General features: G+C 37.1%; 1 protein-coding gene across 15 annotated transcripts in view; it reads right to left on the reverse strand.

The window, feature by feature from the left end:
* The window catches only part of LOC142341428 (epithelial sodium channel subunit alpha-like), a 137459-nt gene that overhangs the window by 35941 nt on the left and 77160 nt on the right, over positions 1-24358 (reverse strand). For all 15 annotated transcript variants that reach the window (XM_075392466.1, XM_075392457.1, XM_075392449.1 and 12 more), the window contains 2 exons: positions 13679-14157; positions 11782-11970 (listed from right to left, as the gene is read on the reverse strand). In XM_075392466.1, the coding sequence (XP_075248581.1) occupies positions 11782-11970; positions 13679-14144 (655 nt within the window). In that variant the 5' untranslated portion in view covers positions 14145-14157. The remainder of the gene's footprint in view (positions 1-11781; positions 11971-13678; positions 14158-24358) is intronic.

Raw genomic sequence — 24358 nt, forward strand, 5'->3', positions numbered from 1 at the left:
AGCAATCAACAACACTTTCAAAAAAATTGACAAATTTTAGCAAAATTGGCGAAGTTTCATTCAAAGTTTCCGGAAAAAGTGAATAAAATCTCGCGAAATTCACACTATTTTCTCAAAATTTAAACCTCGATAACTCCCTGTAAAAAACGAAAATTAAAAAATCTTTTTTATTCCATATTCTACGCTGGACAAGCTTTCTAATGATACCAGTCTAAACTCTACGATGAATATATCAATCGGCCAAAATTGACTGAACAAAAAAAACACGTTTGAGTATATAGTTCCTTCCCCCTCAAGAGGGGTCGGAACAACAAGTTTGCAAAAGTTTTAATGCATGCTGATAAAATATATAAGCAGAGTGTTGAAAGCGTTTCCGTTGAAATAAAATGATTTGGTTTCCCCTAAATATGGCAGGTCTAAAGATAGATGTAATTGTCCGCTCTCGTTGCGATAACTTTCAAAAAGGATCAATAATCGAAGTCTTTATAAAAAAAACTAATAAGAATTCAAGACTTAATTTCTTGAGATCAGCAATGTATCGGAACAAAGTCGATATAGCAAGCAAAATCCTGTTTCGACACAGGAAATTTTGTATTTCACAACGTATAAGAATCAATGTTTAAGACTAAACGTATAAGACTCAACACTATATAAGACTCAACAATCATAACGCATGTAAGATTTACATCAGACAACTAGCAAGGATGTCGGCCAAACGTAATTGATGCTCTTTTCAAGGTCAGAATAGGTCAAAAATGCTATTAATTTGACCTCTGGATTACATCTATATCAAAAAAGAGATTTGGTCCCACCGGGGTTCGAACCGCACCCTCTAGATTAAGGGGCCTAGGTCCTAAGCATTATGCTATATCCCAGTTGGAACAATCTGTGCGAACGCACAAGTAACATGCTCTTTCATTTACGCTTACACGCATTTGCGTCAGCAACATCTTCAGGCCCCAAAACTGATGATTCAAAAACTGGTATCAAATTAACAATAGGACGAATCAATGATTTTGTTTGAATTTGAGCGGACCGTGCGATGCCATCGTTACCATAACGTAGACTTAAAATGCGAGCCAGTGGATAATAGCCTCTTGGGCTGTCGCTATCGATTATCCAAACTATGCCACCGGTTTTCAAGATTTCATCTGACGGAGTATTCCATTTGCAACGACGATTCAATGGGGGAAGGTATTCTTTTAACCATCGTTTCCAAATGGCATTTGCGTAAGCTTCGGCTCTGCCGTATCGGCTTGGGTGATTGAAGTCATCGACAGGGGTGAGTGAAGGAAGGCAAGTACTGCGATTCCCCAAAAGAAAATGGTTTGGCGTTAATGCATCTAAATCGTTGGCATCGGAACTTACGGAAGTCAATGGGCGGTTGTTCAGTGGCTGTTCCACCAGACAGAAACAAGTGAGGAGTATTTCGTCTGTAAGCCGACGATTGCGTAAAATGTTCGCTCGAAACTCCGCACTAGCCTTTCCCAAACACCTCCGTGGTGCGGTGAAGCAGGTGGATTAAACTTCCACTTGACTCCCTTTTGTGCCAGCTCCGAAGCAATTTTCTGTTTGTCCAAGTTTAGGAAACATAGCAACACTTCTTTCTCTGTACCAACAAAGTTAGTGCCGTTGTCGGAACAAATGACCAACGGCATTCCACGACGACCAATGAAGCGTTTAAAACCCATAACACAGGAGTTTGTATCCATCGAATGTGCAATCTCAACATGAAGGGCTCTGGTCGTGAGACAGGTGCGCAGGAAAACCCACCTTTTCTCAGAGGAGCGACGGATCGTGACGTGAAACAGACCAAAGTAGTTAAGACCGACATTCGTAAAGGGCGGACACTGGAAGGCAAGACGTTCGGACGGAAGATCAGCCATCATAGGTTGAACAGGCTTAGTGCTTCGTTTTCTGCAAAGGACACAATTAAAACGAATCGAACCAAAGATAGAACGAAGCTTCAGAACAGCATACTGCTGTTGGACAAGTGCGCGAAGATAATCGTTAACTTCATAATGATTTTTGAGGTGCGTATGGCGTAAGAAAACGTACACCAGTGGGTGTCAACCGTCGAGGATTATGGGGTGCTTCAAATTGAACTCAAGGTCGGTGAAGCGCTTAATTCGGCCACTGGAACGGATCAGGCCACCGGGCCCGACAAACGGCGAATAAGCGACAATAGGGCTTCTTTTACTGATTTTCTTTGAACTGCGGAGTTGCATAAGCTCAGTTGGGAAAGACTCTGCTTGTGCAAGAAGCTGCAGTTTCTTTTCTGCTGCGGTTATTTCCTCAGGATCTACTATGTCTCCATCTACAGATCGGTAGGTGGCGTGCCGTGGAAGAATACGTAGGACATACGCAACGATTCAAACAAGTTTTGGATACGAACTGTATTTGCGCAGATGAATGCTGAAATCAGAATTTGAAGAGTTGGACTGTAGGGCTGAGCAGTTGTCCAAAGGGTTGGGATCAGCTGCTTGACGCTTCAACTTGATGTTTGACACCACTTCGGTGCCCGGGCGAACCGGAAAGTCAGATGTACGAAGAAAATCAGGACCACGTAACCAAGCGCTGTTCTGCAACGCCTCCGAGGACAACCTCCTCGTGCCGGCGTCGGCCGGGTTGTTCTGCGTAGCCACGTGGTGCCATTGATCGACTGTTGTTCACTCTAGAATCTCGGAGACACGATTCACGACCAATATAGGCTGTTTCTCTAGGGAATTCAACCATTGAAGGACTGTGGTACTGTCTGTCCACATAAACGAGCGTTGAATCTTAAGGATGAGTGCCTCGCATATCTCTTCTCTGAGGCGGGATGCCAGCAAAGCCGCTTGGAGTTTGAGTTTAGGAACAGTGAGCACTTTCATCGGAGCTACTCGTGCCTTTCCAATGACGAAGGCTAGTTCTGTTCTTTTTACGTTTTCTGATGAATTCACGAGAGCACGCAAAAACGCAACTGCGCTGAACACCTTCTGTGAACTGTCACCAAAGACATGTAATTCTAAGTGCTCGAACGAACCGGAGAAGTAGCTCCTAGGTATTTTCATTAGCCCAAGTTTTGGTAATTCTGAACTCCAGGACTCGAAACGCTCAATCATTTCCTTTGGGAGTACCTTATCCCAGCTCTGACCGTGAAGTCGCCAGACATCTTTGAGGAGGAGCCGCGCTTTCACAGTAAAAGGGGAAAAAAGCCCAATTGGGTCAAATATTTTTGATACAAGATTAATACCAGCCTTTGGGTAACAGCTTTCGAAGCAGCACATATTGTTCCGCGGCTAACAACTAGTGTGTCATTTACATGATCCCACTTCAAACCTAGAACGTGAGATGATGACTCCTCCCTTGAGGCGCCTATTTCTTTTGGAACCTGTTCAACTGATTTGTCCTCCAGCTCCTCGAGGAGGCCAGGGACATTGCTGATGAACTTAGTCAGTTTGAAACCTCCCCTGTTCAGTAGTTCAATCAAATCACGCGATATTTTTTTTACTATGATGGGTGACTCCATTGAGTCAAGGTAATCATCCATATAATATTTTTGGCAAACGGCTGGCGCCGCCTCGGGAAAATCTGAATTATTGTCTCTCGCGGTACGCAATAACGCATAATTAGCGCAAGTTGGTGAATCTTTTGCACCAAATATGTGTCTTGTGTACTGGTATACCTCAATGTTCATTGAGGGATCTTCCCGCCACAGGAAACGCAAAACTGACTGTTCCGCTGGCAAAACACCTACTTGTAAGAACATACCCTAGATATTACCGGAAACAGCGAATTGATGCTGACGAAAGCGCATCAGAGTGTGGATTAGTCTCTGCAACAGATCTGGACCGGTGAGTAATACAATGTTCAAAGATATACCCTGAAACTTTGAAGCACCATTCAACACCCTACGAAATTTTTCCGGTTTGTTAGGGTTTACAACCGGGTGATGAGGTAGGTATCATTCTCTTCCGGCGCAGTGCTTGTCGCCTCGGCTTTCCACTTTGATAACATATCCTTTATCGAGATCGTCTCGAATTGTCTGTGCATAACGCTTGTACAAAACGGGATCTTTACTTAATCTCTTTTCCAATGTTTTGAACTGCACCATTGCTGAAAAAAAATTGTTGGGGAGTTTTACTTCGTCTGAAGACCAAAGCATGCCTACAAGATATCGGCCCTCATTGTGGACAGTGGATTGTTCGAGGATCTCAGTTGCTCGATGGTCAGAGGCTGAACGGGGATCGACCTGCTTGACAGCCCCATATGACTCCATGTCATACCAGGTTTTTATTTGGGATGCTAACTCGGAATCTTGTTTAGCTGCTGCATTGAAACAAGTAGAAATCAGACCAGATGAAGATGGCAACGGACCGCTTAAAACCCATCCCAGCGGTAAGCGAACGGCAACGGGTGAGGATTTTGATTCGGTTTCCAAATACTCAATCGGGCGGATGGCGTGGTAAGCGTCTTGGCCTAGTATCATCTCGACGTTTGCGTAGTCATACGTCTTGGTCGGTAATACGCTTAAGTGAGGATATTTTTTCTTGAATGGCAGTATTATCAATAATGCCGGAAACTACCCGTAAATTTGTTTTTACTTAAGGGAGTAGATCAAACGGAGAGCAAGTATTTTCGCCTATTGGTTGGAGAGTAACCTTTACAGATTCCGTTGTTATAGTTTCTTGAGTATTTATGCCATTCATGGTCAGCTTTTTTGGGGTACCCTTCAATTGAAGACAACCAGCGAGCTCACTGGATATCCAAGAGTGACTACAAGCTGTGTCACAGAGAACAAGTGCTCTAGTGCGTACATCTGAGGGACTTAAAAGATCGACTTCAAAAACCTGAAGAAGCCCTTTTACATCAGTTATTGAAGTGAGTCCCGAGGAACTAGCCGTTCCCATAGACTTTGCATTTTCAGCTGTATTTGATGACGTTTTTGTGGAGTTTACTTTAGTCAGCGTGGCAACGTTGCTTTTCTTCTCAGTGCTTACGGGAAAAATGGGTTCTGCCCCGTGAAGTAATGTGTTATGAGTGCTTCGACAGCCCTCAATAGTGCATTTCCGTTGACGTGGACATGTTCGGAATGAGTGCTTGCCGTTCAAGCACGAGAAACAAAGTTGGTTTTCTGCAGCCATCTTAGCACGCTGCGTAGGGGTCTTTTCCTTGAAAGATTGACGTCGCTAAATAGGATGTTGACATTTGCAAAGGGCGCAGGGCAATTGATCATCTTTTGCACTCTGGGAAGCTTTACTGGAGATATGTTGTTTTGCATTTGCATTAGCAGTAAAAACTTTTGAGGAGACTTTTGTTTTTGTTACACTTATGTTACCATTATCCTCGTTTTTTCAATTGAAAGAGATTGCTTTCATGCGCTCATGAGCTTCTGCTTTCTCTTTCAGCCAATCGTTAAAATCTAACATGGTTGGCCTCAACCACTCTTTCTTCGCGGTGTGCATTGACCAAGATTCTTTTAAATTAGTTGGAAGCTTTTGAACTGCCTGATTTAAGAGGGAGGAGCTACGAAGATCTGTGTCATATGACAATGACCTGAATACGCCAACGAGACTTGAGACAACAGTAGCAAAGCTGATTATACTGTCTGAGTTATGCATTTTTACCGGTGGATAGCTGGACAATTTGTCAAGATGCGCAGCTACCACTGCCTGTGGCTGTCCGAACTTACGCTCAAGCCTTTTCAATGCATCTCTATACATTGACCCACAATAGGCAAATTCTGCATTTGCAGCCTTTGCTTTCCCTGTTAGCAATGTTTTTAGGTACGTTAGCTTAAAGTCATCACTTAATGTCTGCGAATCGATCGCACTACTAAATTGGCCGTACCATTCATGCCATTGAAGGGGGTCGCCGTTGTATTGGGAAAGTTTCCACTCGGGTAGGGGATATCTCTTGCTGAAGCTAAGCAACTCGGCAAGATCTTTTACTGTTACTTGTTGAGATGCTGAAGAGTGCGGCAAAGAAGGATGTTGCATGGGTAGTGGATTATGAGAGTAAGGCAGAGAGGACGAAACGGGTGGATATCCCGGTAGGAGTGGTGCTGTTTGCAACGCCTCGTTATCTACTAATACACTAGAAATTGGATTATTGTAGTACGTTATACCACCTACGGTGCTTATTGAAACAGGTACGCTTGCCGTGACATTAACATTGGACCTCTGCGGAGCGATCGGGAAAGCATTTGATCTGGTGCTTAATGGAACAATAGCGAGGTTCCATGTATTCAAGTTAGGCCTGAAGTGACTGTGTGGTATTGATAAAGCCTGGTGTTGGAGTGGGCTTGCCGCAGCTGCAGGCAAATTTGCTTCTAATTGGGGTGCCAAGTGGTTGAGTTGAGCGTCGGCCGGGAAAGCATTATCTCGATTATGTTTGAGGGGTGTATGCTGCTGTCGAAAAATCATGAGCTGGAGATAAAGTTTGTAAATTTCCGGTGTTTTGAGGCTGGTTCGCGTATGCATTGCCTTTCAGAGACGAGCTAGGTTGATTTGTTAGAAAAAACAAACCACCGTAGTAAACAGATTCTTGATCAGCAAGAGACTGTCAGAACTGCAGTGTATTGTTCGGCAGGCCTGCGTTTTGATTGTTTACTTCGGAGATCGGATTATTGAGTTCAGGCTCTTCGCTGCCTTGATTGATTTGCTGGATAAGATCATTATTTCTAGCCAAATCTGACGGTTGAGGAATCAATTGTGGTGCATGCTGTTGGTTTTGATCGTTCATTTCTGATCGATGGTTCTCAAAAAAAATGATTCTCGACAGTATTACCCTGTTCTTGGGCAATAGAGTTACTATTTTGTCCGTCTGCTGCCGCGGAAGAAATAGCTTGATCGAAACAAGCGATGGATTTTTTCTGTTTGCACGTCAAGATGGCTGTTTTTTGGCTACCAACTGACTCGGCCCAATCTTTGACGCGATTTTCGCTCTTTGTTAGGTAGATACTGCCATGTTTTGAGGAACTAACAGTGGCGGTCTCTAAAAGCAAAGATTCATCGTCCATTAAGTTAATTTCCTGCATTTTAGCTTCAACGAGACGTTTTCGATTTTCCTCATGCATTTTCTCGAGGTCTATTTGACGTTTCTTAGAAAACAATTCTATCTCATGCCTTCTCTCAGCCATTTCACGTTCTCTCTCTGCCATCTCAATTTCATACTCTCTTTCAGCAATTCGAGCAGCCGCTTTGTTTTCTTCCTTCACTTCTTCTCGTCTAATTTTTGCTAATATAAAGTCTTTCCTGCAAGCGGCTGAAGCCTTCGAAGAGGTACCAGCAGACAAAGATTTGTGGGATCCTTGGGAGCCCTTTTTCGAATTTTCGTTGCTCTGAGTGGAGTCTATATAGTCTCGGGCATTTTCCATATACTCATCGTGTCTTTTATTCACAACTGCCAGCCATTCTTCTAATTCGGACTGAAGTTTCTCTGTTTGTTCAGTCTTAGCTGCAAGACCCATCAGGCCATCATTTTTTGTTATACAATTTTCGGGTAGATCTTTGCATTTGGTAACCAAAATCTCTGCTCTCACTCGCCTCGCTTTTTCGTGGATAGCGTCATCAATGCTTTCGTAAAGTTTGCACAACTCTTTCTCAATCTGGGCCCTTGCATCATACACCTTAGGAACTTTGCTTGTAAATGGATTTGACATAATGGGAGAAAAAAATACAACAATAGATTAACTTACAGATTTGGTGAACAAACAGAAAGGGAAGGTGAAACAATATTGAACTTAGTGCACTGCAAAATTGGGATTTTAGGACAACAATTTAGGAGATAGAACAAATTGGGAGATAGAACAATTTAGATTGAAAAGCGTTATCAATAATTGGACAATTCTCGTGACAGGGGAAATATAAGTTGGGGCGTAACTCGAGGAACGGGAGATTGGGAGGGGAGAATGACTGAGTCTCAATTACTATAGTTTCAATAACCCCTGTAGTTTAAACTGGGGACACAGAACCCACAATCAATTGAGACTCAGAGAGCAAAACCCCAAAGCGTAATAGGAATATAGTATTCGCGCGCAACAAGAGGACCCGAAACGCTGAGTCGCGACCACGCAGCGAGCGAAAGACGAAACGGGAAAAACTCTGGATCGGCGGATGCGATAATTGAAAACCTTGAGAAAGTGAGTGGTGCCAATCGAACGACACTACAATAACTACGCAACGAAAGCAGGACACGACGGTGCGACTGAGTCCCACAACAAACAAGCTCTATAACCCCTAGTAGAGTTAAATGAGGTCACCGAGCCGGAAAGAAATAGGACTCAGTGGAAACTCGAAGTTAACGCCACTTCAGCGGCGAGTTTCTTATTCTTTTTGGCTCTACGGCGTCGTTTATTGAGTTTGCTATGACGAGTTTTCTTAAGCAAACGGCGAAGTGATTTTTGATGCGTTAAAATTAATGTTAACGACTTAAGTTCCAAATGAACTTTCTGGTGCAACTGATAGTACTCATCTACTAATTTTGGATCTTTCTGTTTCCGCTTTGACACTAGGTCAATCATTACATAGATAGTCAAAACGTCTGTTTGCTTGAGAAAACCAAAGATATTTGGTGCTCCGTTTCGCGGGCAATAAACTATAGCTTTCAAACGAGTTTGGTAACTTTCTAGCACATTAGAAAGTTCGGAGAACGCTAGTGCTCGGAAATTATTCGTTCAGTGAGAAGTCAACGAATTGTTTATACCGTCGTGCCAGCTTATGACATCAGTTTTGTGCCGGAAGACGAAATCCAACTGATATTGTACCGTTTTTCTTTCGTTAACAGCAAAACGATTCAAACTTAAACCCGGAAGTGAAAATACAGTGCTTTTATACCGATTTTGGGTGCCTTTTGGTTGACTATTGATGGCTTGGAACAACGAACTAGCACCCAAAATGAATACCATAAGCTCACATCAACGTGTATTTACCGTTTCGGGACGAAAAACTACGAATCTTTCTTGTTTTTTGATGTTTTTTGAGATTTTTTCTCAAAAATCGTTAAAAACGACAATTCTCAAAAATTTGGTCTAAATTCAAATATTTTGTTGAATACCTGTATTATACTGTTACCTCAACTACACTGAACAATAATTTACCAGTTTATCAAAAATTTGACCAAATTTTCGATTTTTCAAATTTTCGACCTAAAAATAGCAAAAAAAATTCGATAAATTTATCGAATTTTTCGAAAGCTGGTTTTTCAATTTCCTACCCCTTCATTACGTTCGACCAATATCAATTTATCAGTTTCGACTGAGTTTAATTTTTTCGAATATAACCAGTTTTTTCTAAGTTTTTACGCGTTTTTCGTCAATTGCGGCCACTTTCGCCTTTTCTGGTGAAATCCGTCTTTTTCTAACCCAAATTGTCTGGGTCTTACAGTTTTTTGTGATGCTCGGTTGCGCTGCCCTGAGGACCACGTCAGAATGCTCCAGTCACCCAATATACATGTAAACATGATGACTGAAACCACCTCTCGCACTTTCTTGGGCTGGGAAGCCGACTCTTCACAAGTGTTCACAAGTCCAGTTGTTGTTGTGCTCCCTGATTTTTTCTCTCGGTTGACCAAAATGTCCGCTCTCGTTGCGATAACTTTCAAAAAGGATCAATAATCGAAGTCTTTTTAATGAAAAACCGCTCTTTTTTGAAAAATTTAGCCAAAATTTTAGCCAAAAATTTGGTTAAAACGTTCAGCAAAACAGTCTATTTTTTTTAAAACTGAATTCATTAAATCTAGCAACATTAACATAATGTTACGGAAAACTGACAGGAGATTGAGCAAAGTTACGACAAATTACGGCAATTGAAATATGCCAATTGTTCACAGTATTTAAACCCTGGATATATATATATATATACATATATATATATATATATATATATATATATATATATATATATATATATATATGTATATATATATATATAAACATATATATATATATATATATATATATATATATATATATAAAACTAATAAGAATTCAAGACTTAATTTCTTGAGATCAGCAATGTATCGGTACAAAGTTGATATAGCAAGCAAAATCCTATTTCGGCACAGGAAATTTTGTATTTCACAACGTATAAGAATCAATGTATAAGACTAAACGTATAAACGTCAGCAACAGTAATTGTTTTGAATAAAAGATGCTATAATTGTACAACAAAATTACTTGTCGGCACAGGCCACAATAATAGCAAAAATACTTTGTAATGAAAATTAAACTTTGAGAGACCCATTATAAACCTCTGGAGTCTCTGAAATGGCATAAACCTTTAACATAGATAAATTGGAGTTCATAATACTGAGATTTCAGAAAAAAAACTGGTTTAATTTTCGTAATTGGGAGAGGTTGTTCCTTTCTTATCTAAGTCGTTCTCAATTTCGTGTATTTTATTCTACGTCTGATGTACTGTAGAATACTTTGAAACGAATCATGAAATCAATCTAAGCTCAATAAAATAACCGAATAGATTTGAGGGAGGAGTTCATAACAGTAAATGTGGGTTGCTACCCAAACAATTGAAGCCTTTTGAAACTGAAATCATAGGACATTCTCAATCACTTGATTTAACTTAGTTGGTTTATAAATTTATGGTAATTTTATAGCACATCTTCTGAATCATTTGTTATTTCCGCTGTTGCAGAATTTAGCCAAAAAACATACCTTCACAATGAGAAAAACTTGACCGATATTGTCAGATTTGTGTAAAAATCATCCTTAATAATATACCTTCTGTGATGAATATTAATCTTGTTTCAATAACTTTTTTCTTTTAGAAGCGATTTGACCAATGCCGAAACATTTTAGCACGTGAGATACGATAGATGGTACATGAGTTTCCAAAAACTTGGTTGCATGTTGAAATAATAACAAGCGTATACGTTGGGTTAAAATGTGATTTCATTTTTACTATGGCAGATCTGAATAAAGAGTAAATTTGTTTTAAATGACACGAAAAGAATTCGGGTTTTTCCCATTATACCCCCCCCCAGCTTAGTGTCAAATAACCTATATCCTCCATCATGGTAAATATACCATAATGGGGGCTATAATTTCATTGGGGGGGTATAACTTCATGGGGGCTATAATGGGAAAGACCCAAGAATTCTGTTTATGAGATTGAAACATAAATATTGGATATAGTCTAAGGGAACGCTCTCTAGAATGAAATTTTACAAATTTTTGACTACTGAAAAGTCAATATTACAAAATTATAATGCAGAAGTGACTTCATCATTTTTTTAAGGAGCTGGTTGTGGATCTATTCACTCTCGCACTACAACTATAAGTGTCGATCATGACCCCCGTGACTATATCTTACATCAAAGATCAGATTGTAGAGTAAAATCCGTGGTTTGGTGACCCCTGAGCAAATAAATAAAGAGCTTAATTTCTATTCATTTTGGTTTTGGTTGCTTGTATTTGTATGATTCAATATTCTAGAAACTGGCATTCAACATAAGGGAAATATCCCATCTTGAGAGAATATGAGCTTCCAAACTGATTTTTCACACATCTCTATAATTATATAACATATTATTAGGCGATAAAAGACACAATCACAGCAAAAATAACAACAGTTTGTTCACAAATTGTAATGAAAACTAAAATTTTGTTCACGGGAGAAGGAAACAGTTCAGCACAATGACAGATAGGACTTAGACTCTAACTGATGGGATTTGAAAGGTTATGAAACTAACATTTAACCCTTGAAATATAAGAATTGTGATGTTTATGATATGTCTGAATTAGGGTGGAAAGAGTATTTGTGTTTGGGTATGATAACTGACCTTGGTCAAGTTGGTTCATCTCGTACTGTTCCTGGATGGCCTCACAGCAGCCAGTGTTTCTCTCGTCCTTGTTGGTGTTGCAGTCATACACCCCGTCACATGTCCAGAAGGTGAAGCCACACTCCCCATTCCCACAGTCGAACATCTGTTCCTCCTCCCTACACTCCTGGTACTCCTGGTACATTAGCTCTGAAAAAAATTATAAAAGTTTAATTCTTCTTTAATTCGGTAAGCTGGACCGTGTAATTTCTCCCGAGACAATAACTTTTCTTCGAAAGAATATTTAGAAGGAAGCAAAAATTCTAACAATTTTGCGATGATTTTGATAATTTTGAATGCGATGCTTACGATGAATTTATGTAATTTTGTGACTTTACGGTGAATTTACAAAAATTCATTGTCTTCAACTCTGTGTTTGACCCTTCGATTATTATCCACTACTCGGCCAGTCGCAGTTTCTTCTATAGCAACAGCACTTGTCCTAAATCTTCTAATTTGTTGAGTTCATTTAAATGAGATTGAAAGACCCAGTTAAAAATGCGTTTTGCCGAAAAGTTTAGAATTATTATAAAAGGCGGTGAGCGTGAGGCTTTTCTAAACTCACTTTTTGGAGCTAAAACATTTTCGCTCCCCGCAGAATGGAATTTCCTTCCCTAACAATATTGAAGTAATGCTTATTTTAATCCAGAAAAAGAGATACCTAAATTTTAACGCGAAAAAAAACAACAGGAAACTTAGATAGTTTTTTAGCAAAAAATTGCAAATGTATTGAAGCCTGAATTCAATTCTTTTCAAAACCAATTTCAATAGTAACCCGGTGCATCAATTCCTACTAATCTCACTCGGAATACTGTTTCTCTTACAAAAACCCAGATTTCTACATTTCTCCTATTCATGACCGAACCATTTCTATTTAACAAGTTTTCTGCAAGTTTTTATATTTCAATCAATTTTTTTTGAAATTCTATAATCGGTGTGGTTCTTTCCTCCTCTTCCTTTTTAATTCCGAGCTGTGAACCGACAGTGGCGGAACTTTATAATGGACCACTTTATAGCAGTATTTGTCTCACCGAATTTTGGTTCGATTGGCGCGTATCATCCTTGGGACTCAAAACTGAGTCTTGGCAATTCCAAGTTTTTGTCAAGATCATGAAATGTTTGGCCAAGAATTTTTGTTTTAATCTTGCCAAGACTTTGTTAAGCTCTTACGATGACTTATGAAGAAAACTTTCATCGTCATGTTTTAATTAGACGTTTTAAGATAAGCCAAGATATACATAATCCTACAAGACTTGGCTGGGTGTTTCCAGTTTTGTTTCACTATGGTATACTGAAAAATTCCCAATGCATAGATATCATATCGTTATTGCTTCCGCCAGTACAATTTTCAATTCGTACTTTTGATCTTGTTACTCTCATGTTGACACAGTTATCAACTCAATCTTCACGAATTGCATGTGAACAAAAGATAACAGACTAACATCGGAAGAATTGACTCTCGAACGACTAATGGGAGCTCAAATCTTTTGCTGCCTCTTTCAGTCGAGGAGTAGCTAAGTTCACTAAGAAGGGGCTTCAAATAAAATCGTTACAGGTTATTATATAAAAATATAGCCACTAATAGAATTTGAAGTGAAAAAAATCATTCCAATTTTGGCGCAATTTTCATTGGACCTTTAGTAGTGAACTGCCGCCACTACTTTTTCAGCTGCTGGTACTTATGATTGAGGGATAAATTTAGATCACGCAAAACGAAAAAGTCAAGGGCGTAAAACTCACTCAAAAAGTCAAAACAATCAAGCAAAGATTTTGCATAAAAAAGATCAACACGTTTACAATTTTTGCTTCAAACTTCGTTCGAGATCAATTAACAAGATAAAGACTGACAAAAACTCACCGACAGCTGATTGGAATATCATCCCATTTAGGTTCACCAAATTGCCAACGTTGTCAATTTTGAGCCGCGAGAACTTGTTCAAGTTGCACACCGTTACTGCCGGCCACGATACGTTCTTTCTTGTTCGCACCGTTAACTTCGTATTAACTGGAAAACTGAAGAACCTCGCGCAGAGATACCCAGTTTGGACGATGAAACTTAGGAAGCAAACAACAAATATCAGGATCCAGAACACTCTTCTGAACATTCCAGGACCTCGTGCGGCTCTTGGGATTCCATGAGCGGTTGATTGGAGCAATAAGGGCTTCAAAGTGTCGGGTAATGTCGTGGTATCTTCTTCTGTTTTCTTTTTGAGTCTTCTGATCGATTCTTCAGAATGACTTCGTCTGATTTTTCGTTTTGGTTGCATCATCTCTGTGCCGAAATCCCGCGGCCTCTCGTTTTGGGCAGATGTGTAGTAATTCATGGCGCAATAAGCCCTTAATAAAACAAATTTGTTGTCAGTCCGCTCAAATACCATTTAACATTACAATGAAAATTCATCGCAACACAAAATGAAAGCGCATTTATCAGCAGCGCCTGAGATAAACAACAAAAGTCGTTTGGAATAGAACTAGTAAAAATTATTCTTGAGGTTAATATGGCAGATTATGATGATAATTCAGAGCTCAGACAATCCACAAAGGAGAGAATTAAATTTGATCCCCCAAAAACAACAGCTTCAAAGCATAATTTTTGTGCCTTATAGGAAGCGGCGTCGAATGAATACACTAATAATTAAAGGTAGCAGTTACAAAGATACCTTGTGAGTAGAAACGTTCTACTTCTGAGTTGTAATTAGAGGGAATTTATAATTTGACGTAATGAAACATTAACAAAAATTATGTAGTTAAAAACTAGTCGTACTATGGCTGTACATTTTATAACGGTCGTCACATAAAGGTCATTCCATTTCTATTTCAGTTCATTTGATAAAAATCAGTAGGGTTGGGATTAACGGATTAATCTTCCTGAAATTTGATACACGCGATCTGCTGATTGAAATTTTGATTTTACTGCTGAGCTAATAAACACTTTCTTAACGCGTTTTTATATTTGACACACGCTGCCGTAAAAGGAATCATTGAGACGAAAAGAAAAATTTTAAGCTTATAAATTCCTTCACAGCTTTTCTGGGTGAAAATTAAATTACTTAAACAAATCCATTATATCTTCAGTAACGAAAAAAAAATTTGATTGAATTTGATTAATGAATTTGATTTTTTATACCTGTTTTTTTATAGACCCGGGTTGACTTCATAATTGAAAAAGTTGTAAAATCGCAACTTCCTATTATGTCGTCTATAAAAGTTGTAATCCTAGAACTTTCATTAATCAAAGTTGTAAATAAACAATTTCTTAGAGAAATTATGAAAACGGCTCAAACAAAGAACAATTAATTCGTTTCAAAAAATTAAAAAGAAAAAAATTTAAAAAAGTTACTTTTCAGTTATACCATATGGGAAAGTTGTTGTCATAGAACTTCATATTTTTTTTTCGCAACCTACGATTTAAACATCACAATTGCTAGATGTTTCGAAAATTTGTTATTCTATTGTAAACTGAAATCTGCGCCTCAGAAGACCTTATTTGCATTTTTTCATGAAAAAGTCGTAGTTATAAAACTTTATAAAGCATCATCAAATTTAAGTGCTTGTTAACAGCCGAAATTAATATCATGCGTACATCGATAAAGTTTTTTGGTTCCGATTAAACTAGTCACTCGTGACGTATGCAATATAAAATAAAAAAAGTTTATTTTGTATTTTTCTGAAAATCAGTGTTTTAACATTGTTATCAACGGTATAGTACGTATGAAACATTCTATTTAGGCCCGAGAAAAAAATTGTTTTGTGGCAAAAAATTTTGACCCAAATTTATATATTTAAGCTGTGTGATGGCCTCGGTAGAACTGTTGTTCTACTTAAGAACGCTTTTAAGGATCATAAAACTAATAAAAATGACCATTTACGAATTTCGCCAAGCAGACTTTTAATTAACAAAAAAAAAGTTATTTTATCCTTATTTAAAAGTTAATATCAACTTTTCTGTCTCATTTAGGTGTACAGACCAGCTGAAATTACTACTTTTGAGTAGTTTACATGATATTTGAACTCTTTATATATTTCAATGCGACTGTAGTCAGTGAAAAGATTAACTTCTAGAGAGAAAAATTGTTTAAAGTGTTATGAACACCAAGCTGGAAGTCTCTGAAGGCTATATTATCACATTTCGTGGTGACAAATAAACTAGTCACACTTGGTTTAGACAATAAGTTTAAAAATCAAATATTGGATAGATTTCTGGAAACCGGTGTTTGAAATATGTTATCACCGGTAAAGTGCATGTCTAACTTTCTGTTTAGGCCACAAAAGAAAAATGATTCACTTTCACGCTCGTTCGTTTTCGTTTGGCTCATTTTTGCTGTCGCTCGCTATTCGTTTGTTCGTTTTCACAATCGTTGGTTTTTCTTTCACTCGTTTTGCGCTCGTTCGCTTTCTCGTGCGTTTTGATGTTCTTATATGTTTTTCTGTTTCTTTCTTCAGTGCGATAACTCCCGCTCTTGTTTATGACCCTTTCGCACACAAGTCTTTGCTATTTAGGGTCTTTGTTTTTTTTGCGGCTAGGTCAGGTGCTCAGTAATGCACCGGCTCCAGTCTTCAAAAAAATAAAAAGGCTCATGCAAAAGCTAAGACAAGATTACTGCTTCAAAAATCTGCGTCCTATGAAACCCTCTAGTTCGGGTAAAAAAAGCCCTACGATCAGGTTTAAGGTCAATTGTACCGGATATGAAGAGACCCTGGTTGACCGATATCGGGTATGAAAATACATTTGGTCGACTTATGAAAAGAATATGAGTCGACCGATACTGGATTTGATAGACCGTAGGTCGATTGATATGGGATAAGAAAAGACAGTTGGTCGATATATGAAAAGACCGTGGTCGACCGATAATTGGTATGGAAATACCGTTGGTAGACTTATGAAAAGACTTTAGATCGACCCCTACTAGTAAGTCGATCGTGTATTTAAGGCAGGAAAACACCCCCAGATCAACTTTATAATTTTTTCCATCGAGTAGACCTCTCAACTAGGGAATCATACAACTTTCCTATTAGGATAAAGTTGTAATCATAGAACTTTCCTTCATGAGAAAGTTGTAGTCATAGAACTTTGCTTTATGATAAAGTTGTAACCATAGAACTTTCTTTTATCGGAAACTTGTAATCCTGCCAATTTCGTACAGCTTTTTTCGTCTATGACAATAAGGATCCATAAGAGGAAAGTTCTAGGATAACAGCTTTTGGTTTATCCGGGGAAGCTATTTAATCAATCATTTAATTTCTGTTAATTCAATGTTTTACTTTTGTCACAATCTCATATGATGATAAATTAAGTGGAATCAATTCACCGGTGAACATCCATGTTTTTACTCTCTCTTATATGTCGTATAGAGATTAGTTGTAAATTTCCCCTCAAAAAAATTTTGCCTCACATAGTTGAGAAAAAAGTAGCCAAACACTTCAGCATGTTCAATTTGCTTGCTGTATCTACAGTTGTGTACTGTTATTGTGTGTCAAAAATTTTGATTGCCATTACAACGGAAACCTATAGACAATGGGAGAAACGAAGGGAACAAGAAGTTTAAAGTTGTTTGTTAAGATTTCTGAAAGCGATGAACATTCTCTTTTCAATAAACGCTGCACTAAATTAACTAAATTTCCTGTAGCTAAAATTGGCCGAAAATCCCAAATTTCTTGTCCACGAAAAAGTGCAAGATTTTTGCAAGGCAATTTCGTTGTTTGTCTGACTCCGTTTTTCTTACTGTTTTCCGTACTGAAGAGTTCATCCAATTTATCATGTACTTATGCAACATCCCAAAATAACCTCTGAATTTTCCTTTCGATGGCGTGTCTAAATGTTGAACATAAGATAACGAACGCTGATAGAAATTCACCAGAAAATTTTTTCACCACCAATTCTGCGAAAAAAAATTTTAAGCAACAAAATTTAGAGATTCTTTTTGAAAAAAAGTAGCAATTGTAAACGAGCAGATCTATTAATTGGGTGTTTTTGTGTTCAAGTTTCTAAATGCTGTTCCAATTAACAAAAACATAGGGAGCAGTAGCATTGACCATTCATTTTGATAATAACTAAACTTTCAATCAAGTTTAAAATCAGTTTCACATGTTTTGTTTTTTTGTATACTTTTTCACTGCAGCTAGCAACAAAAGAAAGCCAAAAAATTAGAAGTGTACACGACAAGTTTCATCATCTATTATCCCAAGAGTTTTCTTTTTTTTAACAGCAAAATACTGAAAATTACTTTTTTCAAAGATTCAAAGACTTCTAAAATTTTTCCAATTATCAACAAACATTTTCTAAAAGATTGACAACGAAAAACTTGAAAAAGGTCCGTACGTTATTAGTTGTCGAACATTTAGAAAAGGTGTTGCGATGCATATTACCAGCACTACCCTAATAAAGCCACTCATTCAAGTCAACTGGATACTACAAAAAGCAATTTTAATAATGACGGCCATATCATTAGCAATGTGTATATGTTTGTATATTTTTGTGTCTGATTTTGTGAGTTTGTGCAATTTTATGTACTAATAATGCTAAAGAATTATAACAATAAGAGAAAATAACAATAATAACAACATTTTAAAAATTATTATTATAATAAAATTAATAATACTAATAATAATAATAATAATAATAATAATAATAATAATAATAATAATAATAATAATAATAATAATAATAACAATAATAATAATAATAATACAAATAATAATAATAATAATAAAAATAATAATAAAAATATTATTATTAATAATAATAATAATAAAAATAAGAATAATAATAATATTAATAATAAAAATAAGAATAATAATAATATTAAAAATAAAAATAATAATAATAATAATAATAATAATAATAATAACAATAAAAAAAGAATAATAATAATAATGTTAATAAAAATAATAATAATAATAATAATAATAATAATAATAATAATAATAATAATGATAAGAATAATAAAAAGTTACTTTTAATATTAATCATAGTAATAATAAAATTAATGCCAATAAAAATAAAATACTGAGACAAAAAATAAAAAAATATATTAATAAAATAGCAATTAGAACAATAACAAAACTAAAAAAATTGACTCGGATAAAAAAGAAACCGATAATAGAAAAATAGTAATGGTAATTTCGATTTAAAAAAAGATTTTATTCATAACAATAATAAAATTTAAAATAATAATAACAACAATAATAATAATATTAATAATAATAATAATAATAATAATTATAATAATAATAATAATATTTATAATGATAATAATAATATTAATAATAATAATAATAATAATAATAATAATAATAATAATAATAATAATAATAATAATAATAATAATAATAATACTATTAACAATAATGATAATAATAGTAATAATAATATTATTAATAAAAATATTAAAAATAATAATAATAGTAATATGATAATAATAATAATAACCATAAAAACTATAAGAGTGATAATAATAATCATTATAAAAATAATAATAATAATAATAATAAGAAAAATAGTAATAATAATAATAATATTAATAAGAAAAATTTTTAAAATAATAATAATAATAATAATAATAATAATAATAATAGTAATAATAATAATAATAATAATAATAGTTGTAATAAAAATAAGATTAAAAAATATTAAAAATAATAATAATAATACTAATAATAATAATAATAATAATAATAATAATAATAATAATAATAATAATAATATTAATAATAATAATAATAATAATAATAATACAAATTTTATCTGTATTAATCTTAAATTGATGAAAAGAAGAAATAGAAAAACAAAAGTCAATATATATTTAGTTGCTTGCTGATAGCTGATAACAATGATAAATTGTTCAAACGCAACACACGAAAATTGTCATATTGACTTCTGTCGAGATCTCTCTGTTCTCAACATTTTCATCTTTTTACTGAAATTTGTAGAAACATGTCCTTTTTTGATGTTCTAAATTTCGTTAGCTTCTTTTTGGCAATTTTTGATATTAACAACTCATTTTTTTAAATCTTGTCAGAGTGATGTACATTCTGTTAGTCCTCAAGATGTGGCCTCACAGACTATTTTTAGCCTAAGTTTACGTAATCAATTAGAATCTCTTAATTTTTTTGAAAAAAAATTTAAGAACACTTATTACAGTAATTAGATTAACTTTTGCACAGCAATCAGTACGACCTGTTACAATTTTTGATGTACGCACAAATTAATTTGTTGCCTGCACTATTTTGTTGAATTTTCAATCAAACGCAAGCCAAAAAAGAAAGTTTTTGTCTGTCTCTGTGTTTTTATGTGCATATGCCCGGGTCGAAGTGTCAGCGCTAAATTGCTTAAAATTGTTTAAAAATTTGAGTAAAAAGTGTAGGATTTGCTCTCAATGCAAGGAATGCGTTGAAAAAACTTTTAAGCGGTGAATTTTTTCAACGCTTAAGCGGTGAAATAATTTTTCACCACTACCAGCAGAAAGCTGTGAAAAACAATTCAGCGCTGCCAGCAGAATGCGTTGATTAAAAAAATTTCACCGCTACCAGTGAAAAAAAATATTCAACTAAAGTTGCAAATCTTAAAGATATTCACCGCTAATTTCAACGTGTATCTTATTTTCACTGAAAATGTCATTGCAGTAAGTTATATATGGCGCAGTTGAATGAGAAGTTGCTGACATGCCGGAGGTGCGAGGTTCGACCCTCTCTACGGCAGTTTCTTTTTTGTAAGAAATCCGGTGAATGCGATGAAAAAATTTTTTTCACCGCTTAAAATCGCAAATCTTACAAAAATTCACGCATTGAACGCTAAAAGATGCGGGCGCTTTGCAGTGAGAAAAGTTTTTTCACCGCTGTTCACCGCTAATCTTACCTAATTTCTTGACCAAACCTCGACCCGGGTGTTTCTGTGTGCATTTGTTTGTGTGTTTGTTTTTCTGTTTGTGATTGTGTATGTGTTTTGTATGTGAGAGATATTGTGTTTGTCTGTATTTATGTGCGTGTGCTTGTGTGCTCGTGTGCGCGTGTGTGTGTGTGCGTGTAGGTGTGATCGTGCGTGCATGTGTGTGTGGCTGTTTGGGTGAATGTGTGTGTGTGTGTGTGTGTGGTGTGCATGTGTGTGTGTGGTGTGTGTGTGTGGCTGTTTGGGTGAATGTGTGTGTGTGTGTTTGGTGTGCGTGTGTGTGTGTGTGTGTGTGTGTGTGTGTGTGTGTGTAAACGGTCCGTAACCGTTTAGCCCCCCCCCCAATCCTTCCCCTTGTTATTTAGTTCAAATTTGTTGAGTTCGTATTCATAATCGCTGTAAAAGTCATATCTTTAACTTTGATTTTTCATGACTTTCAATGCCAAACCTTTTTACTCATTATCATACATGAGTTTCATCGTGCCACACTTAACTTTGATAGTAAATGCGGGTATAAACCACACCTTTGTAAGCTATTATTTAACAAGCATACAAGCTTATAGAATAACATACAGCAAAATAAACTCTTGAAAACCAGTCGTTGTCTCTGAAAGCAGATCAGACTAAAGAAAAGATAACAATTTTTGGCGCATCCTAGGTTTTAAAACCGAACCATCGACTCACAATACAGAGACAACTTAAAATTTCTGACTTGTAGTTTTTCACTAACACCTTAAAAAAAATCCCACCACCTAGCTGAATTAAACGTGCTATAGATTTTTTCCATCTGATATTTTAGCACTTCAAATTTCTAGGCTGTCAGGCTTTCTAAGTAAGTTACAGTTCGATGACCTTCCCCCTGCATCGTTCATTGCACTCCGAACATTATGATGCAATCCGCTCAATGCAGTTCTCTAGTCCATGCGGCTAGAGGTCCCACATTTGCTAATAAGATTGACTGGGGCCTGAGCGGCTGAGGCTGTGGGTTCTCTTTTGAACCAACGCATAGGCTGACGACGGGGATAGTCGAACATATACATAGGTAGCAAAGCCTGATCTTTCTTAGATTATAGCACGTTCTAGTTCAGCTAAAACTCTCTGACCCTAAGTCTAGCGAAAGAGCATTTAAAATTTCAGGGTTTGATTAAGCCCTTCTTACATTCAAACAGATACTCTAGCTGATTCTGATTTACAGTTTTGCACCTGCTGACACGCAAGTGCAAAAGTTTTTGTTTCTAGGCACAAAACTTTCTAAAAGGTAAAACAGTATCCTCCCCAGGTTAGGGTGTTTCTTTGCGACCGTGATCAGACAAAACCCTCCCCCAGCGCAAAGCGTGCATAATATAATTTAATAAAAAAAACAGCATTCAAGCAAGATTTGGTAAAACATAAGACAACCAAACCATTAATAGCTGTCCACAACAACGGTATAAATAGCATTCAAGTTATTTTTAGATACAAAAAAAAACAATTAATAAGCGTTCAAACAACATTTTAAGTGCTAACTAAAAGTGCAGTGACTCATAACACTCATAGTGCAATAATTGTTTTTTGTGAATGTCATCGTGCAACCATAAACAAAGTAACCATTAACCAGGAAAAAAGCCAGAACCATGTCAAGCAAAACCAAAACAAAGTCAACCTCCAAGGCTCAACTCATGCAACTCTTGAAGTTCAAAGTCATTGAGTGGGAAGCAGCACAAGACCTACTCGACGAACAAATGCAACAAACAGAAGCAGCAACAGACCTCCAAGAGCTCGTTGACGAACTTCGACAGCAAAAAGCGGAGCTTGATCGCATGTGTAACGAACTCATAGAACAACAGTTGACACAAGAAGAGTTCGACACTGTTGCTGCAGAGTCTGCACGGAGAAATTGCAAATGGCTGAGAACCAAACAAAAAGTCAGATTGCTTCATGGGTCAAACCATCAAAAGTTCATCTCTTCCGACACCTCCTCGGAGGAGCCCAACAAAATACGCAGCAAGGTGGTTGTTTCAGGAAGCAGACGTAAACAACCAAGCGGAATGAGACGTAAAACGCCAATGCAAAATGCAGGTGAAAACGCTGAGAGCTGGGATGAGGTGTTCAGTTCTGATGACCATGATGGTGTACCGTTCAAAAACAGTCATCGTGATCTTCAAAAAGAAAGAACAAGTGTAGAAAAATACAATGCTCAGCAACAGAAACCAAAAGAGAACAGTGCGATACAGGAGCATCACAGCTTCAGTGAAGGTGCGAAACAGGTTCAGAGTTGCCCGATTGTTGATGTGAATGTTCCAAATCAAGGTTTTGCTACCCTCAATATTTCTAGCGATCAACCATCAGACACTGTGTACTGGAATTCCGGTACAGCAACCGGATTTCAACATCAGGCAATGCCTGACAATTTCACTCAAACTTTTGCAGACAATCACTATCCGCGGGATCAGCAGCAGTCACGTCAATTGCTCGGTAGTCAAATGGATCACTCATTCCCAGAGACAAACAAAATGATGAACGCTCCCAACGGAGAGTCCAACCGTCACTTCAATTTCATGCCACAACATTTTTCTGAGCAACAGTTCCAACAACGACCGCACAGTTCTGAATGGACCAACCATCAAGTGATGATGAATGCGTTCAGTCTACCAAAGATTAGTCTTGACCATTTCTCAGGCGATCCTTTGATGTGGCATCAATGGTACAGCTTTTTCAAGTCAACCATTCACGACAACCCAGCTCTTTCAACTGTTCAGAAAATGACATACTTGCAAAACTCGGTAACTCACAAAGCAAAAGACTTCATCTGTGGATACTCTTACAACGGAGACTTCTATGAGGAGGCCCTTCAGGAACTTATCAGAAAGTTTGGAAAGCCGCAGCATGTTGTGAGTGCGTACCTCACACAACTTGAACAATGGCCTAGGACCAGAATGGATGATCCCAGCAGCTTTGTAAGTTTTGCGTCCTTCCTCAGACGTTTGGTACAGACCTTTCGACTTCACCATTTTGAATCGGACCTGAAGGCTTCTGCGGTAGTTAAAGTTGCCAGGGAGAAGTTGACAACACCAATGACGATTCACTGGAATCAACATGTAAGGAGCATGAGAATAGAGCAGCCAAATCTGGCTGACTTTGCAGATTGGATAAGCACATATGCAGAGGCTTGCGAGGATGTCTCTCCACAAAGACCACAAAGGACAGACCGGGTTGAACGGCCTTTCCAAGGCCAGAAACACTCCAACATAGTTCTTCAAGCCAGCTCAAATTGTCAACTATGCTCTGGGGATCACAACCTTGGTCGCTGCAAAGAATACCTGAGCAAGTCGGTAGCTGACCGTCAGCAATTGGTGAGGCATCACAACTTGTGTGTCAATTGCTTGAAGAGACATGAGGGTGGATTTTGTAAATCAAAGATTCGATGTCTTGTAGACAGATGCAATGGGTTTCATCATTCAACTCTCCATCGAGACGACTTCAGGACTTCGCAGAGAAGTGATTTCCCAGCAACGAGTAAAGGGGGATTTCAATCCAGGAACAACCCGGTGCAGTCAAACTACGGTAGAAACTTCAACCATACAACGTCTCAGCTTTCGTCAACAACCAGTAACACGCCAAATACCAACAACAGAAGGGGATACAATCAAAACAGTTTCAACCCTCGTAATCCAA

This window comes from Convolutriloba macropyga, chromosome 1 (genome assembly GCF_964194025.1).
Source record: "Convolutriloba macropyga chromosome 1, txConMacr16.3, whole genome shotgun sequence".
In the NCBI taxonomy this organism is placed as follows: Eukaryota; Metazoa; Xenacoelomorpha; order Acoela; family Convolutidae; genus Convolutriloba; species Convolutriloba macropyga.